Source organism: Buteo buteo, chromosome 4 (genome assembly GCF_964188355.1).
Source record: "Buteo buteo chromosome 4, bButBut1.hap1.1, whole genome shotgun sequence".
Taxonomy (NCBI): domain Eukaryota; kingdom Metazoa; phylum Chordata; class Aves; order Accipitriformes; family Accipitridae; genus Buteo; species Buteo buteo.
The window spans coordinates 59,399,684-59,423,102 of record NC_134174.1 but is presented as its reverse complement, the minus strand read 5'-3'; the positions used below and the strand labels follow the sequence as shown (position 1 = coordinate 59,423,102).

The 23,419-nt window shown below is 37.7% G+C and overlaps 1 protein-coding gene across 4 annotated transcripts in view; it reads right to left on the bottom strand.

Moving 5' to 3' along the window:
* The window catches only part of VTI1A (vesicle transport through interaction with t-SNAREs 1A), a 275,231-nt gene that overhangs the window by 242,868 nt on the left and 8,944 nt on the right, over positions 1 to 23,419 (bottom strand). For all 4 annotated transcript variants that reach the window (XM_075026425.1, XM_075026423.1, XM_075026426.1 and 1 more), the window contains exon 3: positions 18,317 to 18,427. In XM_075026425.1, the coding sequence (XP_074882526.1) occupies positions 18,317 to 18,427 (111 nt within the window). The remainder of the gene's footprint in view (positions 1 to 18,316; positions 18,428 to 23,419) is intronic.

The following is a 23,419-nucleotide window of genomic DNA, read 5'->3' as shown; positions in this document are numbered from 1 at the left end:
AGCAGCTTTCCTTCCACTCCCAGCCATCTGTTGTAAAACCCCATAAAGGACAGTTCTGCATCAGCAATTATTATTGATAAAAGTGCTCTGCCACAATCTTTAAAACAGGATGTTTATCAGTCTGACAGAGGAACTTACTCTTTCACAGAGCTACTGACTAACAGGAGTCTCAATTACTCACCCCCCACACACCCCTTCCCCAATATGCAGCATGTTCTGTGCCAACAATCTCCCCAAGTTTAACATTGTTATCTCCGTTTTGGGGGAGAGAGGACCCCATGCAGCATTTTACTAGGAAAGCCTAGAAGTCAGAAGGCACTAGTACAAATACCACAAAAATAAAATTAAGGAAAATAAAACAGAGGGGAAAAAAAAATCCACAACCCAAAACACAATAGAAACAATACTTTGTGTTCCTATTTTAAGTGCCTCTCTCAATGCTATATGCATAGCAGCTAAAGGCAAGCTGGAAACCAGCCAGGTCCTGGCTGCCAGCAAAAATTTTGTCACCTCCTTTGAACATCTGAAGTATGTTTACCCAATAGATTTCATTAAATTACACTTCCATTAGGAAGCATACAATGTTGATACTCATCTCAAAGATAAAAGGGATCGCTAAGAGGCATGTCATCCTGCTCCCCAGCTGATTGCTATTTCTGGGCCAATCAAGGAAAGGAGCCAGAACAATACTTAGTTAAAAAAATGCAGCATCTCCCCAAGGACTACATACTAAGAGACTGCAGCTCCATTATCAAAATGAGCATATCATTAATGACAATACACATACAGTACGTTATTTTAATACAACTCATACACAACAAACAAGCTGTATTTGGGTCATTAGCTGAATTTGTAAAGCAGTATTTCCAAGGGTTAGAAACTCCTTATTGAGATATGAAGTTTATAGGTTGGGAGCATGGGGGGGGAACAAATATTTTATATGATCCCAAAATACAGTGAATATAGTAACACTGCGGTTTGAAGTGCATTGTAGTAGCTAATAGAACAATAGGCTATTCAAACATAAGTTCCCATTTTAAAGTAAAGCAGAAGTAATTTAAACCACCAGGCACTGTTTTGCTAAACATCTATGAGGGATAATGAAAGCAAAATGCCACTGATGCAGTTTATACTGTATGTATCACCTTTTAAATTATGATTACAGTACAGTTTAAAAAAATGCAAAAAGGGACTCAAAGCAAATTTTACAAACATTAAAAAAAATCTATAGAAAAAACCATGCTGATTGTGAGGCAAGACACCGGGGAGGGTATAACACAAGAGACTCAAATACTCAAGTCCACTAGGACTGTTCAGCTGTTATCCTACGGTAGGCTGAGCCTTTCCTAGTGGAAAGGAGGAGATATCTTTGTCTCTAAGCGTTGGTGTTAGATGTATGATGTTTACTGTGCTTCCTAATCTCCAATTCACATAACAGCAATAAAGGGAAGAGGACAAAACCAAAACCATGCTAATTAAAACCCAAAGTAATAGGAAAGGGCTGGGAGGGGTTAGCTCTTCACAGCCAAGCTCTGCCCAGTCCTTTTGCAGCAATCTGTGATTATTAATATCTAAAAACACTCCTTGCTCAATATTCTGCAATCTAGACTTCAGCCAATCTCTTTCAACATGCAGAAAACCTTTTGGTTTAGCCATATTTGACATATCATATGAACTCCAATTATCCATCTTTTTGCAGTTAATCATCTCACAATTACATTTCCTGCACTTATAAGCATCCAGCTGGGAACTGAGTTTTAATCTAGGAAATAAAAAAAAAAGGATTCAGGTTTCTAACAAATTACTTCTAATTAACCAGAACCTTTTCTAGTCATTCCAACCTAAAGACGCCTACAGCAAATGAAAGAATTTATTGTTTGCATTCCTAATGATATTTTAAAATTTCATTTCAATTTCCCCAATGAGTAACTTTCAGGAAATTCACTTCACTTATATCTACTTAAACAAACATTCTGTTAAGCAGGAAATGCACAACAAAAAAAACCTAGGGGAAGAAAAAGAGCTGGTATTACACCGAGCAGAAAGGCCACTAAATAAAGCTAAAGAACCAGAATGCTAATTAAAGGCAACTTCCAAAAGTACACTGCAGATACGCTGCCCAGGCCCTGCCAGAGTCATTGGGAATCTCAAAACTACATTCCCAAATAACAGTTTAGAAAGGAAAGTTGGTTTGGTTTTTCTTTTTTTTTTTTTCAGAAAAAAAAAAGGCCAATTCTACTGATATAAGGCAGCAATTTATAGTCTGTATAAAGGAAGTGGATTAATGAAGCCATCTAGTTAGATAACTCAGGAAACTAAGTCAATGGTGGTTAAACAGCACATGAAAGAGCTTTGTCCCACAACTTCCAGTGATTTCCCCAGGGAAAAATTTGGAATAAGAATCATGCAAAACACACTTACTGCACGATTGGGAACTGCTTGGTATCACAGGGAGGTAACATGAGGTAAATATCAAATGTAACAGTTTCATTTACATTAAATCTTATCAATTTTCTCCAACTGTTTCAGAAAGTCAGTGCAACCAGCTGACAGCATATGATTGTTGCAAAGTAAAGTATACCTTTCATGTTCTTTGGACAGTCAAATACCAGAGGGTTTTCTGTCAATTATGCAGTATCACAGATGTACATCCCAAATCTGTCCATCTCACTAACAAAAAGAAAACAATATAGAGCTGAAAAACGCTCTTGAGAGCTACCTTTAAGTAACACATAAGTCAGTCTAACTGCAGAAATATCTCCGCTCGAAAGGTTGGTGTTCATTAATGTGCTACCAAAGTTTCCACGATACAAAACAGGACTGCGCTAATTGGCTGATTGATTCAATACCAAGTGAAAGTAGTTAATTATTCTGGAAAAGAGTTATTTTTAATAAACCTGAAGCCTTCCAAAACTATTAAATTTTATATGCCTGCACCAACCTCCCATTACTTTGACTTTCATTAACTACCTCTGTAGGCACTCTGAAAACACCAAAACCGCTGGTACGTTTTTGTTTTTATTTATAACAGAGGTCCAGTTGTGACTGTGGGCATCCTTTAACTCATTTACAACAAGATAAAAACAAAAAAAACAGTAGTAAGTTGCTCTACCACTACTAAAATTTAGCAAGTTGTAATTCCGGCCACAACATCAACAGCTTTAACTGCAACAGCTCAGCACCACAAACCAATTAACACTAATCATCCCTTCCCAAACTTCTGCTTAACCCCTCTATCTGACACGCGGAGTACAGAACGTTTGACGAGGTGTGAAGAAAGGGTGGATTTTCCTTGGTGAGATTCACGGATACATCTTTAGCTATTAGAGTCAATATTCAAACCACTCCCTCGTTCTTGGAGATTCCAGCCTAAGAGTTGTGAAACATCATGAAACATCTACCAACACATTTCCAATCTACCCGTTCACTTTCAGTTGTGATAAAGGAAGACTCCCATGAAGCAGCAGCAAGGACATTATGGAAAAGTTCATTTTAGTTGTGAAATCGGTCACCAAAAGACAGAGTGAAAAGTCTGGGTGACAGAAAGAGGACAACATGAAAGTGCAGCAAGTTTTTCTTCTTAAAGCCCCTCAAAAAGACTAAAATGGGAAATTGAGACACATAATTCAGACAGGCTACAGGCTTCAGTAGGAACTCTGCTTGCAGCTATAAGGACCAAAATGGGCATTCCCATTCTGAAAGCGGTGCAAGATACTCGATACTTCAAAGCATGCTCTAAGTCAGCACTATGAAATCCCACCAGAAGTCCTCCACGCTGGTACACAAAAGACCCTGCATTGCTCGCCCAGACACTAGACCGCAGGCAGGTGTGCCTAGGTGCGCGATAAAAAAGCATTACTTGAGAAGTTTGGATCAAGTAGTTTTAAAAGTCAGAAAGACTGAGGACAGGGAACTTACAGGTCCCTTGGGACACCTGGCAGAGCTACACAGCTCCCAACACTGCCAAGTTCAGGCCAGCATCTTATCATGGTCCAGCTCAGCAAGGACCACGGCCGGGGAGGGCCGTGGGGAGCTGGAGAGCAGCATCCCACGGCATCCCTGGAGCAGGGACTGATGGCCCTGAAATGGGGGCCTGGGCCATGGGCGGGTTGGGGAGGCTGCTCAGGGCTCTTAAGGGCTATTGGTGCCTGCAGGGACCTGACCACCCGAAACTGGGCATAACTTTTGCAAGATTTGATGTTAACTGCAGCTTGCAGAGGATGCAGAAAAAAAGCCAAGCAGATAACACACAGTTGATTGACGTCACCACTGAAGAGACCAGGGTCAAGTCAGAAATATTCTGCATATGAAGCAACCCTGATCTGGGTTAAAGCCAAGGCCATATATCTGTTGTTATAATAAACCACTCTGACATTTTAAAATAGTTTTACTGGTTTACTGCCCTTGAGTCACACTTACAAGCCCTGAATCATTGGCAAGTCAGGAACGAACAGGTGATATTGCAGAAAGATTCAGAAGGTACTAGGCGAACATGAAAAATAAAAAGAATTAGAAGAAAAAACACCCTCTCAGCTGTAGTCATTTAAGTAGGAACACCACAGAGAAAAGCTCTTAAGTGCAAATCTTTCTTATTGCAGCGTTACTTTCAGTGGCACATGAAACAGCAATGATAACAGGCTCAAAAAAAACTTTGAAAATAAAGTTAAAAGATACATGTAACTTAAAACTAACATCTTTTCCTACACAGAAAGGTTAAATTGTGGGGTTGACATTTGCATTTGTTACGTTGTCAACATTTCCTGCCTATCAGCCTATGTACAAACAATATCTAAAGATGTCATCTACATATTTATACCAAAGGAGTTTATGAACAAGACCTGTCAGTATATTTTAACACCTTTCCAAAACGTCAGCTTTCATCAGGTATAAACACAACATGTTTAATTTATTAGTTTGGTTTAATATAAAAAGTTGACAATCATATGTCACCATAACTATTGATAAGGTAAATAAGGACTACAGGAAAACGTCAAAAAGTTATTAAAATATTTCTCAGCTTCCTGAATCAAATTGGATTCATTGGCTTTTTTCTGTCAATAAGTGCATCACACATTTTTCTTCATATGGCTATTTTTGAAGTGATGTGTCCAACAGTGAAGTTTACAGACAGAGTATAATTCTTGGAGAATCTGAATTCCATTTTGACTGGTTTGGGCAGGGGAAAGGGCTTTGTTTTATGTTAAAAAAAAAAACCACAAACACACAAATTTGTTCACCTGTATTTAAACACACACTGAAGATTTCTTCTTCTGATCTAAAATATACTAAGCCTACATAAAAGTTAAAATATAAGGCACAACAAACTTCGAATACAACTCTGAAGTTGAGCAAAGCAATACATTTGTTTCCGCTTTCTACAGAAGAAGGTGCTTGATTCAACTCCCTCAAGAGGATTGCTGCTATCAAAGGTCCACCTTGTTTGTTTATTATGTCAGAAGGACAACCTATTCTCACTTCTTTCTTGATATTTCCCCCCCAAAATGTAACAGAGGGCAGTACAGCCTCATTTCAAGAATTTCATCCCCCCCACCACTACACAGCCAAACACTTCATCAGTGATTCATTCCAGACAGATTGCAACAGCTTGCTCTATAGGGAAAAAAACCCCAAACCTTTATTTATCTGAATGCAAGGATAAACTCCATTAGTTCAAACACTCCTGCCCAAGCCAAACCCTGGCCAAATTACAGCCAGTAGCACAGAAGAGTTTAGAAGTGGGGGTGGAAATAGAGAATGGACTGTTTGTTGACAGCATCTCTCCTTGCTGGAAGAGGCTTTTCTTTTCTTCAGCAAGTCCCACTCTACACCTCAGCATAGGACAGGGAGAAGAATTTTACTATTATACAACCAAGCTGATACTAGGATTTGATACTATGGACATCAAGAAGTATGGCATCCACAGCCTCTTAACTATTCTGTAAAACTTACCTGGCAGGGATAAGGATAGCGATTTCTTAGAATACACCAGATATGTTGAACGTGCCCTTGAAGACCTGATTTGGATCTCCTGTTGCTTAGATAACAGGAATTTTACTAACTCATGTCACTTTTACATCAAAATCACAAATGTAGTGAGTACAGTTGGGGAGCCAGATATGGAATATCATAAGTATCAGCCACTAATCCTTTGTTGGTATCAGAAATTTAATGCTCAAGACCTTGAAAGTGCATTGGATATGATGGAAAACCAGAGGCCTTGTTTTTCTGTTCAAATGACAACTAGGTGAAAGAATTGACACCATGATCCACCATAAGTGATCTTTACATACTATTCAAACCCATTGAAAAGACAATTTTCAAAAATGGAAGTAGTCCAAATTTACTAATAACCAGATTTCAGGCTACAGAAGGACGCACCCTGGTTTCTTTTGTTTGAAATATGGTATGAGAAGGGGAATGGAAATTTCCAAAGGGCCCAAATCTTCCACAAAGGAAGGAAGGACCTCAAAAGAAAGACTTGCTCCAAAAGGATACATTTAACTACATCAGAACAGGAACCATCTTGGAGTTTTTCTACTATTGTTTCTGCAGTGCACGTGATTTCACATTTTATCACAGAATAGATTTAGCCCAGTTCTTAGAACAAACATCCTCACTTCAACATGGTTCAAAGCTGTCTGAAATACCAGTCTTTAGTTCAGACCCTTATTTCTGTGTTTGGTACACACCTGAAATGGAGTTTCCAGTTAATTTTCTTCAAAAAAGCAATCCTATTCAGACTCACGTGCAGTGAGGAAAACTGGGGGATTCACATCAAAATCACAGTACTGCCAAACCAAACCCCACCACTGTACGTGAAGCCCCAGGTGGGAGAAAAGTCCTCAGCTAAGACATTTCTTAAAACACACAAATGGTTTGCAAACTGGTCCTATATGAGAGAAGGGAACTCAGCAGATGACTTTAGCAACACAGTATTTTTTAGGTAGAAAATAAAAGTGAAAACTTTCAAAATTTGTCCCAGAAAGAGAAGCAGAAAAAGAAAAGTGAAAGTGGGGAGGGAGAGGAGCAAATTTTCCTTATGCTCATTCTAAAATTCATGCATTTTAAATCAAGATCTCTACAGGGCACAAGTGCTGAGCCACCAATCTGCATTCCTGAATGTTGGACTTATAGCTCATGAATGGAAAAAGGGGACCTTAATAACACATTTGAAACTTACTCCAAGTATGGGTCAGAAGAAAGATGCAGCCTAGGTGCCTTCAACTGAAATAAAGATCTAACAGGAGGACAACATGACAGAAGGTGAGGAAAAAGACAAAAGGAGCACTAAGGGTTTAAAAAGGCTGGGAAAGCGATTCAGGTTAGCAACCCCTAACATAATCCTGACCTTGCTGTAACTTTTTACCTTGATTTAGTTGACTGAACTAACTTTGTGGGAAGCTTACACAACTGAACCACAGAGTCTGATTTCTCCTGAAGACTGGGCAGAATGAAGAGGAAATTACATGGTCACTTAGTCGTTACAAATTAAACATTTTTTTAATAAAAAAAATAATCCTAGAACTATAGTTAAGACCCTGTCTTAGCATTATTAGTTTTACTCCCAACCACATTAATCCTAGATAAATACTTCTCAGTCCTTTTTTAAGGATGCTAAAAATTATAACAGATGAAAATCTGTAGTTTCAAAGACAGCTGCTAGTGGAACAATCCATAATAGTGAAACTAACCTATATTTCTTAAACAAACAAAAACAATCACAAGAAACACATCAACATAACAACTCAGTTCTTTGCATATTTCTATTTAGTTAATACTTGCTATCACAGTGCCAAAGACCTGTACTCATGTTTGAGAAACCTTTTGTGCTAGACACTCTACAAATAGGGATCCCCATGTCAAAATATTTGCAGTTACCCGTCCCAAAATATCAACCATCATTATGGAAAGTTACTTTTCAAATTTTGAAATAAGAGAATTTGCTTTGATATTAATGCCATTATTCTCTCTTAAATCAAATATTAAATATCACTTTTTTCCTGGTTGGTGATACACCCTTGCAAAGGTTACAGTTCGATTTAATAATGGCTCAGTCTTCTACTCATGAATCAGTGGAAAGGAAGGTGCTGTCTTCATAAAGCAGGAGCATTTTCTATCTACAGCCCAAGCCAAGACCCACCAAACACAATACAAGCCGCTGACTTGCCAGAATTCACATTTGAGTCTTTAGTGAACAGGTGCAAAGTCTGCAATTGCAATTCAGTGTTTTCCAAAAGCCTACCTAACATGTTTCTATGCTGAACAGGAGGGTACATTGGCAAATACTACCCTTATTCATTCTAGTCTTAAATTCTCTGAAAAAAAACAAAACCAAACCAAAAACTAAGGACATGTTGGAAACTTGTGGGGATTCAGAAAGTAAGCACAAATGCCACTTAATGGGAAATATGCAGAGCCTACACGCACACTCCCCAGTTTCTTTCTCTTTATACACCAGGCACCAAATATTTAGCTAGCAAAAACCATTTTTCATTAAGCCCATCAGAAATGGTTAAATGTTGCTATAGCAGGAAAAATTACTCTGATCTACTACTGATCCCAGAAGCCACCTGCTATATTCCTTTTTACTATCTGTTCCTTATATTTCTACTCTACTTTTCATTGATCAGCTCTTTTAGGAGTGAAACCTCTGCAGTATTTATTAAATATTGGAAAAGGCTTGTTTTTCTAGCACTGGCACCCTAAAGGCAGTTTATAAAAAGCAAATGAAAAGTAAGGGAGGTGCTGTATTTGATCCACTTATTATAAATGTATACAAGCATTAAATTGTCAAATGTACAACTTACAGATCCTCTAGCCTTTGCAGGGATTTCCTCCCCAGCTGAGTAAGAACAGCAAGCTTAAATAGACTTTGTGGCCAAGAACCACTTTTTGTTGTGGTTTGTACAGCAGCTTTAAGGGAAGCTGACTGTACTTGGGAGTGACTACTAAATGATTGCAGAATACAAATAAAAAGTTACCAAACAAAAGAACAGAGATATTCACACTTTTTCCATATGCTTCCCACAGTAAAGAACATTACAAGGCGGGGGGGGGAATCATTCTAATACACTTCCAGCTGCATTTTTTTTTGCTTTGTATTCCTTCCTCACTAAGTCTTAAGCCAGATACAAGACATCTCCACTGCTGTAAAAGTGCGTCTCCTTTTACCTGTGCTAGCCAGTTGTAAAGAACCATAAAGTTCCCTCTGTGTTTGCTACTAGTATGTTAGAAATAGCCAGCTTAGAGCACAAAATGGGAAGCTTTTATCAGTGAGAAAAACATTGTGTGGTTTAGTTATTAAATAGCATTTTTAAATATTTCCAACTTGTAAATATTGAATAAATTTAGTATTTTTCAGGACAAATGAAGTCTGCCTACACAATGAAATAGCACTCTATCCAACACTGAAGACATCTGCCTCACTATCTACTTTGTTCTTGGGTTAGAGTTTGGGGGAGGGGCAGGAACAAAAATTTACTATTTCGGTTAAATTCAACTGTAATTTGTAAGAAAAAAAGATAGAATGAACTGACTGAATAATTTTCCTTAAGAATCCCTGACATTATCAAATTCATACTAACATGTTAGTTCTTCACAAAGACTTTTTAATCCATTGTAGTAGATCTCTTGAGAGACAAGCCAGAAACAGAATTTAACCAAACTGTGCTTCTATTGCACTAAATTTCAGTATTCCACTTCTGGAAACCTGAGATCATAAAAATAAAACTATGCAAAACATGATACTTGGCAACTTCAATTTCTTGTAAAACACACAGAAGTTAACACATAACATCACCAAAGCAGCACTACGGAAAGCATCAGAATGAAAGAGAGAATACATCCATCACTGTTCTTCATTTCGCTTATTAACAAATCTAGAATATATTTGCATTTACAGGAATTTTTAACTGGCACAGAAGAATTTTTACTATGCCAATAACATTACCATAAATTTATAGCCTGTCTCCTGCTATTCTATGGCAAAGGTTTTCAGCAAAAAAACAAGGTAACTAAAATATTATTTGTACTAGCAGAATATAATGAATGCTATTATTTGTAATGTTTGACAGCTGTTTGAGAACCAGACATACAATATATTCAGTTATGCAAAGAGATTTTTTTATGTTCTAATATTTGCCTATGATGCAATCGGAATTTCAACAAGCGTTTAATATGTAATGATCGTATAAAAATTTCTCCTTGAATTCTGATTGAGAAAATATCAAGATGAAGCACAAATCTCTTGAAGTTGGGTAGAAATAGCTACTTTTAACAGCAGTGCTTATATTTCAAGTTTCATTTCATGAAAGCAATGGAACCCAACAAGCAGGCAAAAAAAGCCATTAACCACACATTTGCCAAACTAATTTTTGACATGGGACAGTTAATCAGTCACCAATAAAAAGTTCACCATTTACCAGACAGCAGCTTCACCATGAAGGAAAGCTATTTTTGACCATGGCAATTAGTCTCCTCATGTTTCAAACACTAAATTCTATTTTCACATTAATTTTTAAAACTATGTGGCTTTAACTTAAAATAAACTGTACATCAAAAGAATGGAAAATAAACAGCCAGGAACACAATTTGACGAATTGGATTTATTTAGTTTATTTAGCTAAACAGGGTCCATTGGATCTCTTTAATAGGCTGACAGTTGCACTGGGCTGGTTAATAAAACATTCAACACAGTATCTTCAGCCAATATAGAAATGCAAATCCCACCAGAAATATTTTATTCATGAAACAGTAATTTCAGTTACTACCAAAGCAAAAAAAGAAAAAAAAGAAACGGGGGGGGGGGGGGGGGGAAGAAGGGGCGGGGGGGGGGGGGGAGAGAAAAAGAAAGGACTTGCTTTGCAAACAAACAGTGCCATCTAGTGTCATTCCCTGAACAAACAAATCAAGAAATCCGAAAAGGGCTATAATTAATCCTTCCACTGACAAAACAGTACTTTCTCCCTATTTTTTTGCTTTATCAGTAGCACACGTCTCTCCCTATTTTGCAGTCAAACACAAGTTAGCCTCGCTCTAGCTGGGAAAAAAAAAAAAGAGAAAAACAACACATGAACTTGAGAGTACAGTTCTAGTCTGAAAAGCAAGCATGTTAAAATGATGGGATTTTTTGCTCAGCTTGTCTGCTGTTTTTTCTTGAAATCTTTATGTTTCTAACACATGATAGAAACCAAATCAAACTTCTACTTATATGAGTGCAGATGAGCAATACAATGAAGGGAGAGTGAGATACTCTCTGTTCTGTTTTATTCGTCATTGCATTCCACACCTATGTTCCAACGGTAGAACCTTTATTACTGCTCCTATCAAAAGCAGGACAGTGACAGCTCGCTTCTTTTTGCATAACAGGTAGGGGAGAATCACTTGACTGAAATAAGAAACCACCAAGAAAGTGGGAAACATTAAAGCCTTCCTCCTTCTGCCCCCAAAAAACAGCATTCACCTTCTGTATATGAAGTCACTTTACTCAGCAGCTGGCTAGAGGTAATTTGGGGCAGACATTGCTTCTTCCACTATCTGCTAGGAAGAACAGCAAACAGATTTAATTCTACTACTTTGAGAAGCAGAAGTTTTAACATAAGAACAAATTACATGGTAAATAGAGAAATGGTAGTTCTCTACCTGGGAAAGGCTGATGAGGGCTGGCAACCAGACATGTCTAACGACTGCCAGGTGAGAAAGCATGTTCAGTGAAAAAGGCAGAGCTGATGTCATGCTGGATTTCCATTACATGCCTTAAAACATATTTTACAGAAGGATTTCATTCTGTCATAGACCACTTTTCAGCCTCATTTAATACAGAAACATTTTGTGTGTGAAGGGAGAAAGGAAAGAAAGAGGCATGAATGCCTACAGTGCACTGTATGAGTCAGTATGCCTTTCATTCATAGCCCCCAGCCAGACACAAGAATTATCAGACTCACCAAATCACTTCCTGAATGCACTTTTATTTGTAATCACTCAGCCAAGTCTAGCGGTCCACAAACTGGTTTTTCTTAAAATCATGTGCATCACCTCGACCGTAACAGTCACTGACTTGCTGAAGGACCCAACAAACAGCATGCCACAAAACTCACCAGTCTTATCCCGATGTGTTAACAGATGAGCAACATCTCTGGAGAGACACACACAGAATTTCCTATGAGTATCAAGGTGAAGTCAGCTGAGAGGAATTAATTTTATTGACATTAAAAATTTGTTGCTTGGTTGCCCTTACCCAGCATATTCTCTTCAGACATTGTGTTATGAGATGCATCTTACTGGTCAAACATGGGAGGATTCTCTGTAAGCAATATTTACAGATTTATAAAACCCAGGAGGTAAGGTGTGCTTCACTGGTCTGGCCTCTCAGGAATCTCAGTTAAGACGATCATAACCCCTTAGGTTAATTACAAATTAAGCATGTTAACTCCCGTCTTTCACACTTTCCTCTAAGGAAAAGCATATTATCACTATTAAATTCCATGGTGACTTAAATTTCCTTCCTTCTCCATACTTCCACACAAAACTATAAAAAAATTCTTAAGATGTAAATAAATTAGGGCAAGTTTTCTACAGGGGATCTAAGTTATACCACCTCTTAATTTTTCATCAGAAACTCAGTTTAGGCCTTGAATGTTACCAAAAAAAAAAAAAAAAAAGAACATTCTTTCCTGTATCACTTTTTCCCCATTTAAAATAGCAGTATTATAAATAAAGTCATTGCAAAATGTCAAATGCCTCCACCTTCTTCCACCACAAACCCGCCAAGGTGGGGACACAAGTAAAAACAAACTGAAGACAATGTGGAATTTGCCTCTATAGAAAAGAAGTTGGCCTAATGTTCAGCAGCAGCCAATCAGACAAATATTGGATCAAAAGTTATTAGAAAAGGAACAGAGGAAAAAAAAAAGCACCTCTGTACAGAGCAGTTTGAGTACAGTGTAGAGGACTGATTACTTATCTCAAGAAGGCAACAGTATCTAAAAAAATGGCACAGTGAAGGAACTTTTGTTCACAAAATGCTTTCTCAAAATTAGACTGCCGAAATACATGGTCAGATATTTCAAATTCTTTCCTCTGAAACTTAATCAGTTCAATCTCGTGTGCATTAAAACAAATCCTCCACAGCCCTGTTCAAAAGAGCTGTACTACTCACATAATGAAAACTAATCTGATTTCAAAAGTTTCAAATTTGTCAACAAGATCAGGTTTTCACTACAGGCATGCGTGCCTGCCCGTGCAGCGTGCACGTTCCTACATGATGTGTGCACATGGTGGGTTCCCTGGTTTTAATAACGTCGTTGGGATACAACTACAAAGATGTACACATCTGTCCCACACACGGTTTATGAATTTGTAACTATAAAGCAATAATGCTTTTCTTTATAAGTCAAAATAATCCAGCACCAACAGTTGAGTCTCTAAACTTTTAGCTCAAACTGGAAAGCTAGGGAAGACTCTGGCCATAAAGATACAAGCCACTAACTTGTCATTTGACAAATGTCGTTCATTATGCTTATAGCCATATGAGTATCTGTCTGGGTAGGTGACTGAACCTGAAAAAAGGGTAGCAGTATTTGCAAAAAGCAGCCAGAATATAACTGGCACAGCTGTAGCAGTTGTTCAGGTGAGCTTCTGGACTGAGGTGGTACTTCAGAGTCACACAAAAGAGCTAACTTTATCAAATGAAGTTCTATTGCTTATCTCCTGAAATGTTTTTAAAGCTTAACAGCAGTTGCCATTTTAACAATGATCTTAAACAGAACCTGTAGGAGGTATGAAATGTGAATATGTACGTTCACTATTGACTGAACTGAAGCTATTGTAAAATGCCAAAAACGTTTAAATGTTTAGTGAAGTTTTGTACAATGTATCTGTCTATATATCTAGGACTTCTCCCCCTATTTTTTTTTGCTTTTAAGTTGAAGGTGAGACTAACCAAAATCAGTACTAATCCTGAGTCTTTAAAAGGAAAGAGTACTGTCTCTTGGACTGATAACAATTGCTACCTGTAAAATTTGCCTCTGTGCTGCCATGACAGAATAGGAACAGTTCCTATGTCGCTTCCTTTATTTGATGGCTATTTTTCTTGTTGAATACACCCATCCCACTTTCAGCACTGATTGTGTAGTACTCATTTTTGTAATAGGAATATTACTGTGTAATATGGTCTTACTGGATTTTTATGTTTCCTCATTTATTTGAATGCCTCATGCTTCAGCTGTAAGCTTTTCAGGAAAATGCCCACCTTTTTTTTTTCCTTTTTTATGGTGCCCTGACGTTGAGCCAGTTCATGGAACCCGCGGGGTGAATACAAATGCTAGCAGATAACCACACATTTGCTAAGTTTATGTAGTTTCAGTTTCACATGAACTGGGATAGATTCAGGTCAAAGCATGTTTATAAAATCTGGAAAGCCTTTTACCACTGCATATCCCCACTGTTTAAGGATCACTGGCTATTTTCAGGTCACAATTAACAAAAAATACTGTATTTGAAAAAAGAAACAATACCTATAGTGCATGTACTTAAAAGACTACAATAAACTATAAATCTTTTTTTGCATTCAGAACTTACTTCATGCAGGCAGTCACCATGGACATTCTACATCTGAAATTGTCCAAAAAAAAATACAAGCTTAAAACACATAATGGTGCATCGGTAGGTGCAGGGAAAAGACCTGCTCATAGGAAGATTGCTTTAAAACGCAGGAACTCTTTAGTAGGCGATCCCAAGACCTTCATCAACCCAGAAAGCACCAAGTACGTGGTCTGCAACTCCACTTCGGGCCACAAGATAGAGCCATTACCACAGTCCCTGCAACCCAGCAAGCCTGGTCCCCGCAGGAGCCCCGGAGCCACCGCACAGCTGGGACTACAGCTTTCGTGACAACAGGAACGAAACCCCCCTATAAAAATGCTGTACTGGTATATACTATTGAAAATAAAATAATAAACCCAAGATTTACATCTGCAAGTTAAAAAAAGACAGCGTAAGGTTTTTATTCCGGTTCAATACGTTTATCACACACAGTAAGCAAGCCTGAAACTTAGCCTTTTGAGGTGTATATAGCTTTTTTGCAAACAAGTATCACTTTATGCTTGCTCTATTCTTACATTTCTCCCCAGGCACCTGCTCCCCATGAAAGACTGCACAGCACTGAGGCAAGCATCAGAAACCGCTGCTGCCCTAACCTGGGGTGCAATGCTTGCTTTGTTAATTTTCCCCAGCAGTATTCACAGTGATATGCTGAGTACTTTTAATGACAAACTTGAGCTATTCTTTTTTTCATTACCACTGTTCCTCTCCAAGAGGGAGGGCCAAGATGGAGCGAGGTGACTTTTTCTCCTCAGATATGTTTTAATGCAATTAGTGGGTTACCAACTACCCACGTGCAAGACAGTGCATGGGGGAGATGTCATTGCCTCCACACACGCCTCTGGACTGCAGAGCACTGATAACTGACTGCAGGGATGAGTCAAGATAACAAGGATTAGCAATGAGGGGAAATAAATCTCCTATTTGCAATTTGTTCCTATTTGATTACAAAGTTAACAAGCCATGCTTGGAGTAACTTTTCAAAGTACAGCTTAACCAAGCTTAAAGCTGTATATTCTGAAAAATACTTCTGGCATAGTAAATTGCATAAGAAAAAACCACTATATATTCATTAAGATGCCACAGCATGTAGTGTATAATATTAAAGTGATAGTCAGTGTTTTGTCATTATTACACATACTGTCCAAGACCAAATAAACTCACCAATTAGATATTACATGTCACAAATAAACCTTAATGTTGTCCATCCTGCAAGTAAAGAGTGGACAGTCCACATACCTCACATTTCCTTCTCCTAACTTTTAAATATGTTGCTGTGCTGCTGTTTTCCATAACTGCTTGGGATAGGGCAAATTTTCAAGATTCTATAAGGCATACAAATAACCACAAGATCAAAAGTCATGTTCATTATGATGAATATAAAACAAAACTACCAGAGCCAGTTCTGCATTCACTTCATGTTTGAAATATACAACTTAATGAAAAAGACTGTATACTGTGGTATATAATTTTTGCAATTCATTTCACAGACATGATTTCTTTCAAATGAAACACACACTTCAAGATGATTGAGAAATGTCCTCTGCTCAGTGCACACACTACTTCACACAGAAAGAAAGGCCAAGCCAAATACAGTGGGATCCAGCTGAGATTCCAACTCCATTTATAAAGAACAACACTTAACTTTGCAAGCTCACATCTGCGTGCCTTTTGGAAGAGATGAGAACTTTAACCAGCAAACCTGTAAGCTGATCATAACCCAAAATTGCCAGTATCATTTCCAGTTAAGTGTTTCCCTTCATCTATAAAACTGAATTCATTTTAAAAGTACTTAGATCTGCTTTCCCTAAAGGTCTACTAAAGCTCTTACATAAACTCTATATGCTTTGCTCACAGTCAAACAGGTCACAACTCATTCAGGACAATATTCAGGCAGAACACTCAAAAGCACTTTCATTTCAGCAAATATTTTCAACTTCCTAACTTCAGCAGCCCTGCAGCTTATAGAGTCAAAATAACATTTCCTTTCCTTCCTCGTCTTCCGTCTTTGAACTCACAACTGAATCATTTTGTTAGATAGTTTCCAACAAGTTACTATTTGACTGGAGAATAATCCAAAAAGAGTCTCAAACCCTCACATACAAACTTAGAAAAATGTTAGTACTTAGAAACTGGAATTATGTAGGGAATTTAGTTGTAACACTATTTTCTAGATAACAGATTTTTCCAAGCATAGCTGTTGTTTTCTTTCAGTACTTTGTTCCATCCTCCACTCAACTTTCTTTGCTTGATCTTCTGCTAAATGCCATCCTTGGGTTTTGGGCTGTTGGCTTTTTTCCCATTATTACAATCTGTTCCTTCCTCTTTCTCATGTTGTTTTTGCTCCTTCACTCTGAGCACAAACTTATGTTCTTTCAATCACGTAACTCCTAGTGTTCTAATGCATTTCTTCCACACATGCTCATTTGTCCTGTTCCATAAAGAGTGTCCAGTTCTGAACTCTCCCATTCCCTATTGCCTGGGAATATGGAAGTACCAATTCCCCCATCTGCCCACATAGAGAAACATGCCAGCAACAAATATATGCTGATAGTGAATTCTCCCACATCTGAGAAGATAAACAGCATTCAACATTGGTCCAGAAATTGCTCTCTCTTGGAAGCCACTGTTTAGCCAGTAGGGCCATACACACCTCCTATAGGGGAACAGCATGAGGTTGTCTCAAAATTTTGATGCTAGTCTTTTTATCCTAACATTCCTCAAACTTTACAAAATTGCAACCATCTTCTAACTAACACATTTTTGTGCAACTCCTCAACTTGGCAGAAACACAGAGGAGTGACAGTCAGCTGGATTTCCTGGCTGCAGGTATAAACATTGACTCCCCGCCCCTGAAGGAATAAACCGCTGCCAGCAACCTGAGAAAATTCACGGTTCTCCAGTGAATGAAAAATACTGCCACTAGTTATTTCTTTCTCCCTACCCTGGAGGAACTGAGCTGCTGCCAATTAACACAGCATTTTCCTACACTTTGCAATCCCTTTGAACTTTTTCAGTATTATAGAGGAAACAGTTTTGTCTCTGTGTAAATCTATTCAGTGCAAATCCTAGTCACAAAAAAGGACCGATAACTGTAGCAGAAGCCCCTAGACAAGGGAATCTTGTTAGTTTGCAACCATTACTTGAAAAATGTAGTATTTATAACCAATTTGTACAAAAGCCAAGAAGAATCTAAGTGCAATGGAAAAGAAATCACAGAGACTAAGAAATGAAGTGCACATGAGAGAAACTACATTCAAAAATTCCATGGATTGGAGATTATATTGCTTTTCATGTTACTGCCCACATCACTACAAGCTCTCTTAAACAAACCATTATTTTCCACTCAGCATATACTTACGTTACAACTTAAGTATTAATTCTGATGTTCTACCAGTCAGTCCTTGAGAATTAGGATTAAAAGCTGACTCTTTTCCTACAGCATGAACACTCACAATGTTTAATGGCCCAGAAACAATTCAGATCCAGGGCAAAGAGACAGAAGGCTAATACTTGAATACTGGTATGAGACCGCTACAAAATGAAAAGCTTCTCTTTCCCAGTTTGGTTGTCATCTGTCTGTAAATTTATCAAGATACTCACAGAACTCATCTCTCACACTAGTCAAAAACAACCTCTCAGTTGCCTGAATAACTGCATTATTATATTTTAAAAATTCTCATAGATGCCTCCTTTATGTAATATGTTAAAAACTCACGAAATCAGCTTCAAGTTTTCCCATTTCTTGTTTGTAGCTTCTCATTCGACTGCTGTACATTCCTCGGCTTTGAGGTGGGATCTCTCGAACTTCAAGTTCCATCTGCTCAAGCTAGCAAGTAAAAATAAAGACATGTAAATCGAAAGGGTAGTTAAAGCAAGGATGTATTTACCTAAATTGTTCACAAATTCTACGAAATACTCCTTCTTTATCAACAAAAATGGTTTTTATTCTGCAATATATAAGCAATTCATCAAAATCTTTACACAGCCTTAAGTCAACAAAGAAGTGACAAAATTAATGACGTTAACACCTAGAAGGAATTATTCTAGTCAAACATTTCTGGATTTCAATTCCAAATGTGATGAATACATTTTATTAAAAGAAAATAGTAAAACTGAGGTTAAATAACTTCCTGTAAATGAGCATAGTTCAGAAGAAAGCCTACCTCCACCTAGATGTGTGGTTTTGGAAACCCTTGGCTGAAAAAGGTGTTTTATTTATTTTTATACACACCCACACAAACATATGTGTTTATATATATACATGTATATATGTATATACATGTGTGTGTGCATATATATACAAGTTTAAAGTTTTATTTACCACCAGCCTCTATGTTTAATAAAATAATTCTTGTTCTTTTAAATACTGCTTACTCAGCAGAATTACAAAGCCTGAACTGACTGCCTAAATCTATATCCCAAATCTGTATGTAGGTATATCAAATAGCTGAATTTCAGAGTTTAATGACAATACTATTCAAGAACTTGTATACAGTCGGATGCATTAAAATGTCAGAGAATACATCTTTCAAAAGCTTTTTCTATTTATTCTTGCCATGTAGAATACTAAGCGGCCTCAAACACAAGAATATGGCACAGAGGTACAGAAAATCAAAAGGAGTAATAAACCAGGGCTGAGCTGCCTGCTAATTACCTGCCCACTAGGTCATAGAGCCTCCTCTACATGGTGCTGTCTGTTCGGGAATTCTATTTTGCACAGCTGAAGAATCCCTTACCTGCCTTTAAAATCTTTGCAACTTACTTTAAAAAGATAAAAGAATATCTCTCCTTGGTTGCTGTAGGCACCTGAAACAATATTTACTCACCTCCTGCTGATCTCAGTTGAGCAATATGGCATGGGAACAGAGATGCCTTTCAATTAGGGTCCCAAGCTACCGGTTACAGGTCTTCACAAGGGACAGCTACACTTTATTCCTATGTAATCTCTTGCTTACACTTTGAAATTTCATCTTCATATCATAAGAAAAGCATCTGAATTTAATCAATGGAATTACCAGATACTGGAAAGTCATTCCGCCTGATCTATTCTGATTATACAAAATTATATTCAATAATAAACTGTAAAACAGACTTTAATTAAATAGTCAGTAATGAATTGAAATGTACAAAGCAATTTCTAATTCTACCCAGTTCTTTGGCTCAGGCTTAACTTTCCAAAGTAGTATTCTAATTTAAACTGATAGCTGAAATTAATGGATTATTTCTTATCAATTTCACCTGAATATATTTGATCTCAGATGTTCTATAAACATAGAAAACATTCCTCTCACATATATATATATAATTATATATGCAAGGTCAGGATATTTTAAGGAAGACTCAATTCTTATCTACTATATAAAAATGAAACCATCTCCCAGTGAATACAGAATTTGCAGCAAGGATCAGACCACAGTCCATGAAATCCAAAATATTCTTTCTAAAGAGTCAGTATCAGAGAGTGTAAGGTCCAAGGAACAATGATGAAGCATGCATATTTAGACTGACCAATGTTTAACACCTTTTTTTTTCGTCATGAGATTAAATGGGTACACTTTGTGGCTGGGCTGATAAATTTCCACGCAAAGTCATGCAGAAGATAGAGGTCCAGGCAGGTGTGGACCTAAATGCAACCTAATTCCATGCATCTTCACTTTCAGGCCTCATATTATTGGTCATAAAACCATATTTTTCGTACACAAGCAAGAACAGAGCTAGATTCTACTTAAAGCTAAAAATAACCTGGCACTTAAATCTCAAAACATCTTTAGAAGCTCAAATTTTCTTCAGAAAACCTACAAGCTCTGTTATTGCTGATGTTCAAACTTGCCACCACAGTGGTGAAGCTGAGTATTTTGGCACCTAACTCTTGCCCAAATTCACAAACCAGGCCTCATCATTAAAGCTCCTCAGGGGTTTAATCTAGTAGGTTTGTTCCTAACAATACCCAGCACACTCCCAGTACCAAATACAGCATAAAGCAGAGCAGCCACTGGTATTTCCACTCAAAAATACAACAAAGTAAGGTAGTGCTGCTGATGTTGTCCATTGAGACCCCAAAATAAGACTCCCCTTCCTGCAGGAACTTTTCCATATGAAATTGCTCTGGACAGTTGCTAGCATTTTATGAAACTCGTAACCTTTGCTGTTTTATTCTGATTCTAAAGTCCCGGAACTAAAAAAGAGACCTATACTGAAAAAAAAAGGTGTCTAAATAAGAATAATCTAGCATTTGCAACACTAAATTTATTTGCATTATTAAAAAGGCAAGTGTCTAGATAAGAATAACCTAGCATTTGCAACACAACAATTTTGCGATGTGTCTTTCATAAAACATAAAGGCAAATAACACACAGACAGTTTTTCTTCTTAAAAGTAGAATTTCACTCAAAAATGCTAATTCCAGCTCTTCTAGCACATGTTGGATTTTATACTCAAAGAATTTCCCTAAGGTTATCACAACATTCACCTTTCTTAAAAACCTGGCAAAAATAACATTCAGATACTCCACACAGGATGTAGAACGACAGGATTTCTCTCCAGAGATCTCTTACTCAACAGCACTGGCTTGAAAAGGCAGCCTGGGAGTCTGAAAGTTTTGGTGTCAGTTCTGCACATAGATCGAATCAATTACACCAGTGATTTTACCCAAACAAAGCAGACACTGTTTTAAAACAATCAATGGTTAGTCAATGTAAATAAATTATCTCTACAATAATATTTATCATACATGAGAGTGTTACTTCCTAGCCAAATAAGAAATAAAACAAAATCAGCTAAACCCAGCTCTGACTATACAAGACAATGAAGCAAACCAATGTATGAAAACTATCAGTAGCAAGGAATTAGGTTTGTTTTGATTTTCTGCTGTAGCCTTCAGTTTAAAAGAGGATCTTTTTAATCAGTTCTGTTATTACCAGGTTTGTTCAAATTGATTTTTAAACCCAAGCCTTGACATTAATAACAAACATGTTAGGTAATTGCTTAAAGCCAATAATTGAATTAAGCACCTGTCTAGCAGCATTAGCAACAAGATCTAAAACAAAAGCGTGAAAGAAAAGACAGTACATTAAATGAAGATCATCATTAGGATAAAAGTACAGATACAGGATTTACTTTTTAATCTTATAATAAATACAAATTTAGATGATCTCTTTCTGACATAAGAAGTAATGAGCCATTAACTCAATTTCTGCTCCTTCCAATCTAACTTTGAGTAGAAAACCAAATTTGAATGATTTTTCATCAGACCACCCATACTACAATTTCCCTGTACTGCTCTGCTTTTTTGCCATGTCAAGTTAGTGAAAAGGAGATGAAAAACATTTCTAGATTTTACTTTCTTTCAGCTGTTTAAATATGAAAGTGCCCAAAAGGCCTTAATATATCTTCAGAACATCCTCATGAGATGGGACAGTAATTTTATATGATTCTCACTGAGAATACCAAATCAGAGAGGTTAGGTGCCTTGCCATCCTCACCAGGTAAACCTGCAGGGAGTCATCCCAAGATCCAGCTTTCTTGGATCCTATTCCAATGCTCTGGTCTACAAGACTCATTTAATTCTTAAACCAAAAGCACCAGGTATGTCAACAAACACTCCAGAGACCTTTTTCTTCCTATGCCACTTAAAAAAAGTGAATTTCAGTACTACTGTTTAGTTAGTAACCAAATCATTGATTCAAGTTGCTCAATTATATGAACTTTCAGGCTAGGACAACTAATCTCCTTTCCCTATTCTAACAGTCAGATTACATTTCTGACACTAGATAGACAAACTCACTTGCAAGCAATAAACAAAAGCAACTTCAGGCAAGTAAGTATTGGCCTTGTGGGAAGAAGACAGTTTCAACTGTCACCAACACCTTTGCTCAGTTACTCGTGTCGTGGTTTAACCCCAGCGAGCAACTAAGCACCATGCAGCCGCTCACTCACTCCCCACCCCCCACCCCCCCAGTGGGATGGGGGAGAAAATTGGGAAAAGAAGTAAAACTCGTGGGTTGAGATAATAAAAGTTTAATAGAACAGAAAAGAAGAACATAATAATGATAACACTAATAAAATGACAGCGGCAATAATAAAAGGATTGGAATGTACAAACGACGCACAGTGCAATTGCTCATCACCTGCCTATTGACATCCAGTTAGTCCCCGAGCGGTGATTCCCTGTCCCCACTCCCCCCAGTTTATACACTAGATGTGACATCCCATGGTATGGAATACCCCGTTGGCCACTTTGGGCCAGCTGCCCTGGCTGTGTCCTGTGCCAACTTCTTGTGCCCCTCCAGCTTTCTCGCTGGCTGGGCATGAGAAGCTGAAAAATCCTTGACTTTAGTCTAAACATTACTGAGTAACAACTGAAAACATCAGTGTTATCAACATTCTTCACATATTGAACTCAAAACATAGCACTGTACCAGCTACTAGGAAGACAATTAACTCTATCCCAGCTGAAACCAGGACACTCCAAATCTACAAAACTTTTACTTTTTCATGCTATCCAGATGGAGGACATGACAGGCTGTAATGGGAACAAAATTAAAAAAAAAAAAAGTCACAGTTGCTTAACGCATACTGCTTTCTTCTGTCAGTGCAAACCACTAACTAATGCTTAGTTAACATATATACTCTTCTTGGATCACTAACCCACACTATCATTGCCCCCTTGACCTCAAACAACTAAATATCTTTATGCCTCACTTGCTAAGTTTTTTTTATTCAGTTTTGGGCCCCTCACTACAAGAAAGACATGGAGGTGCTGGAGCGTGTCCAAAGAAGGGCAAGGAAGCTGGTGAGGGGCCTGGAGCACAAGTCTTAT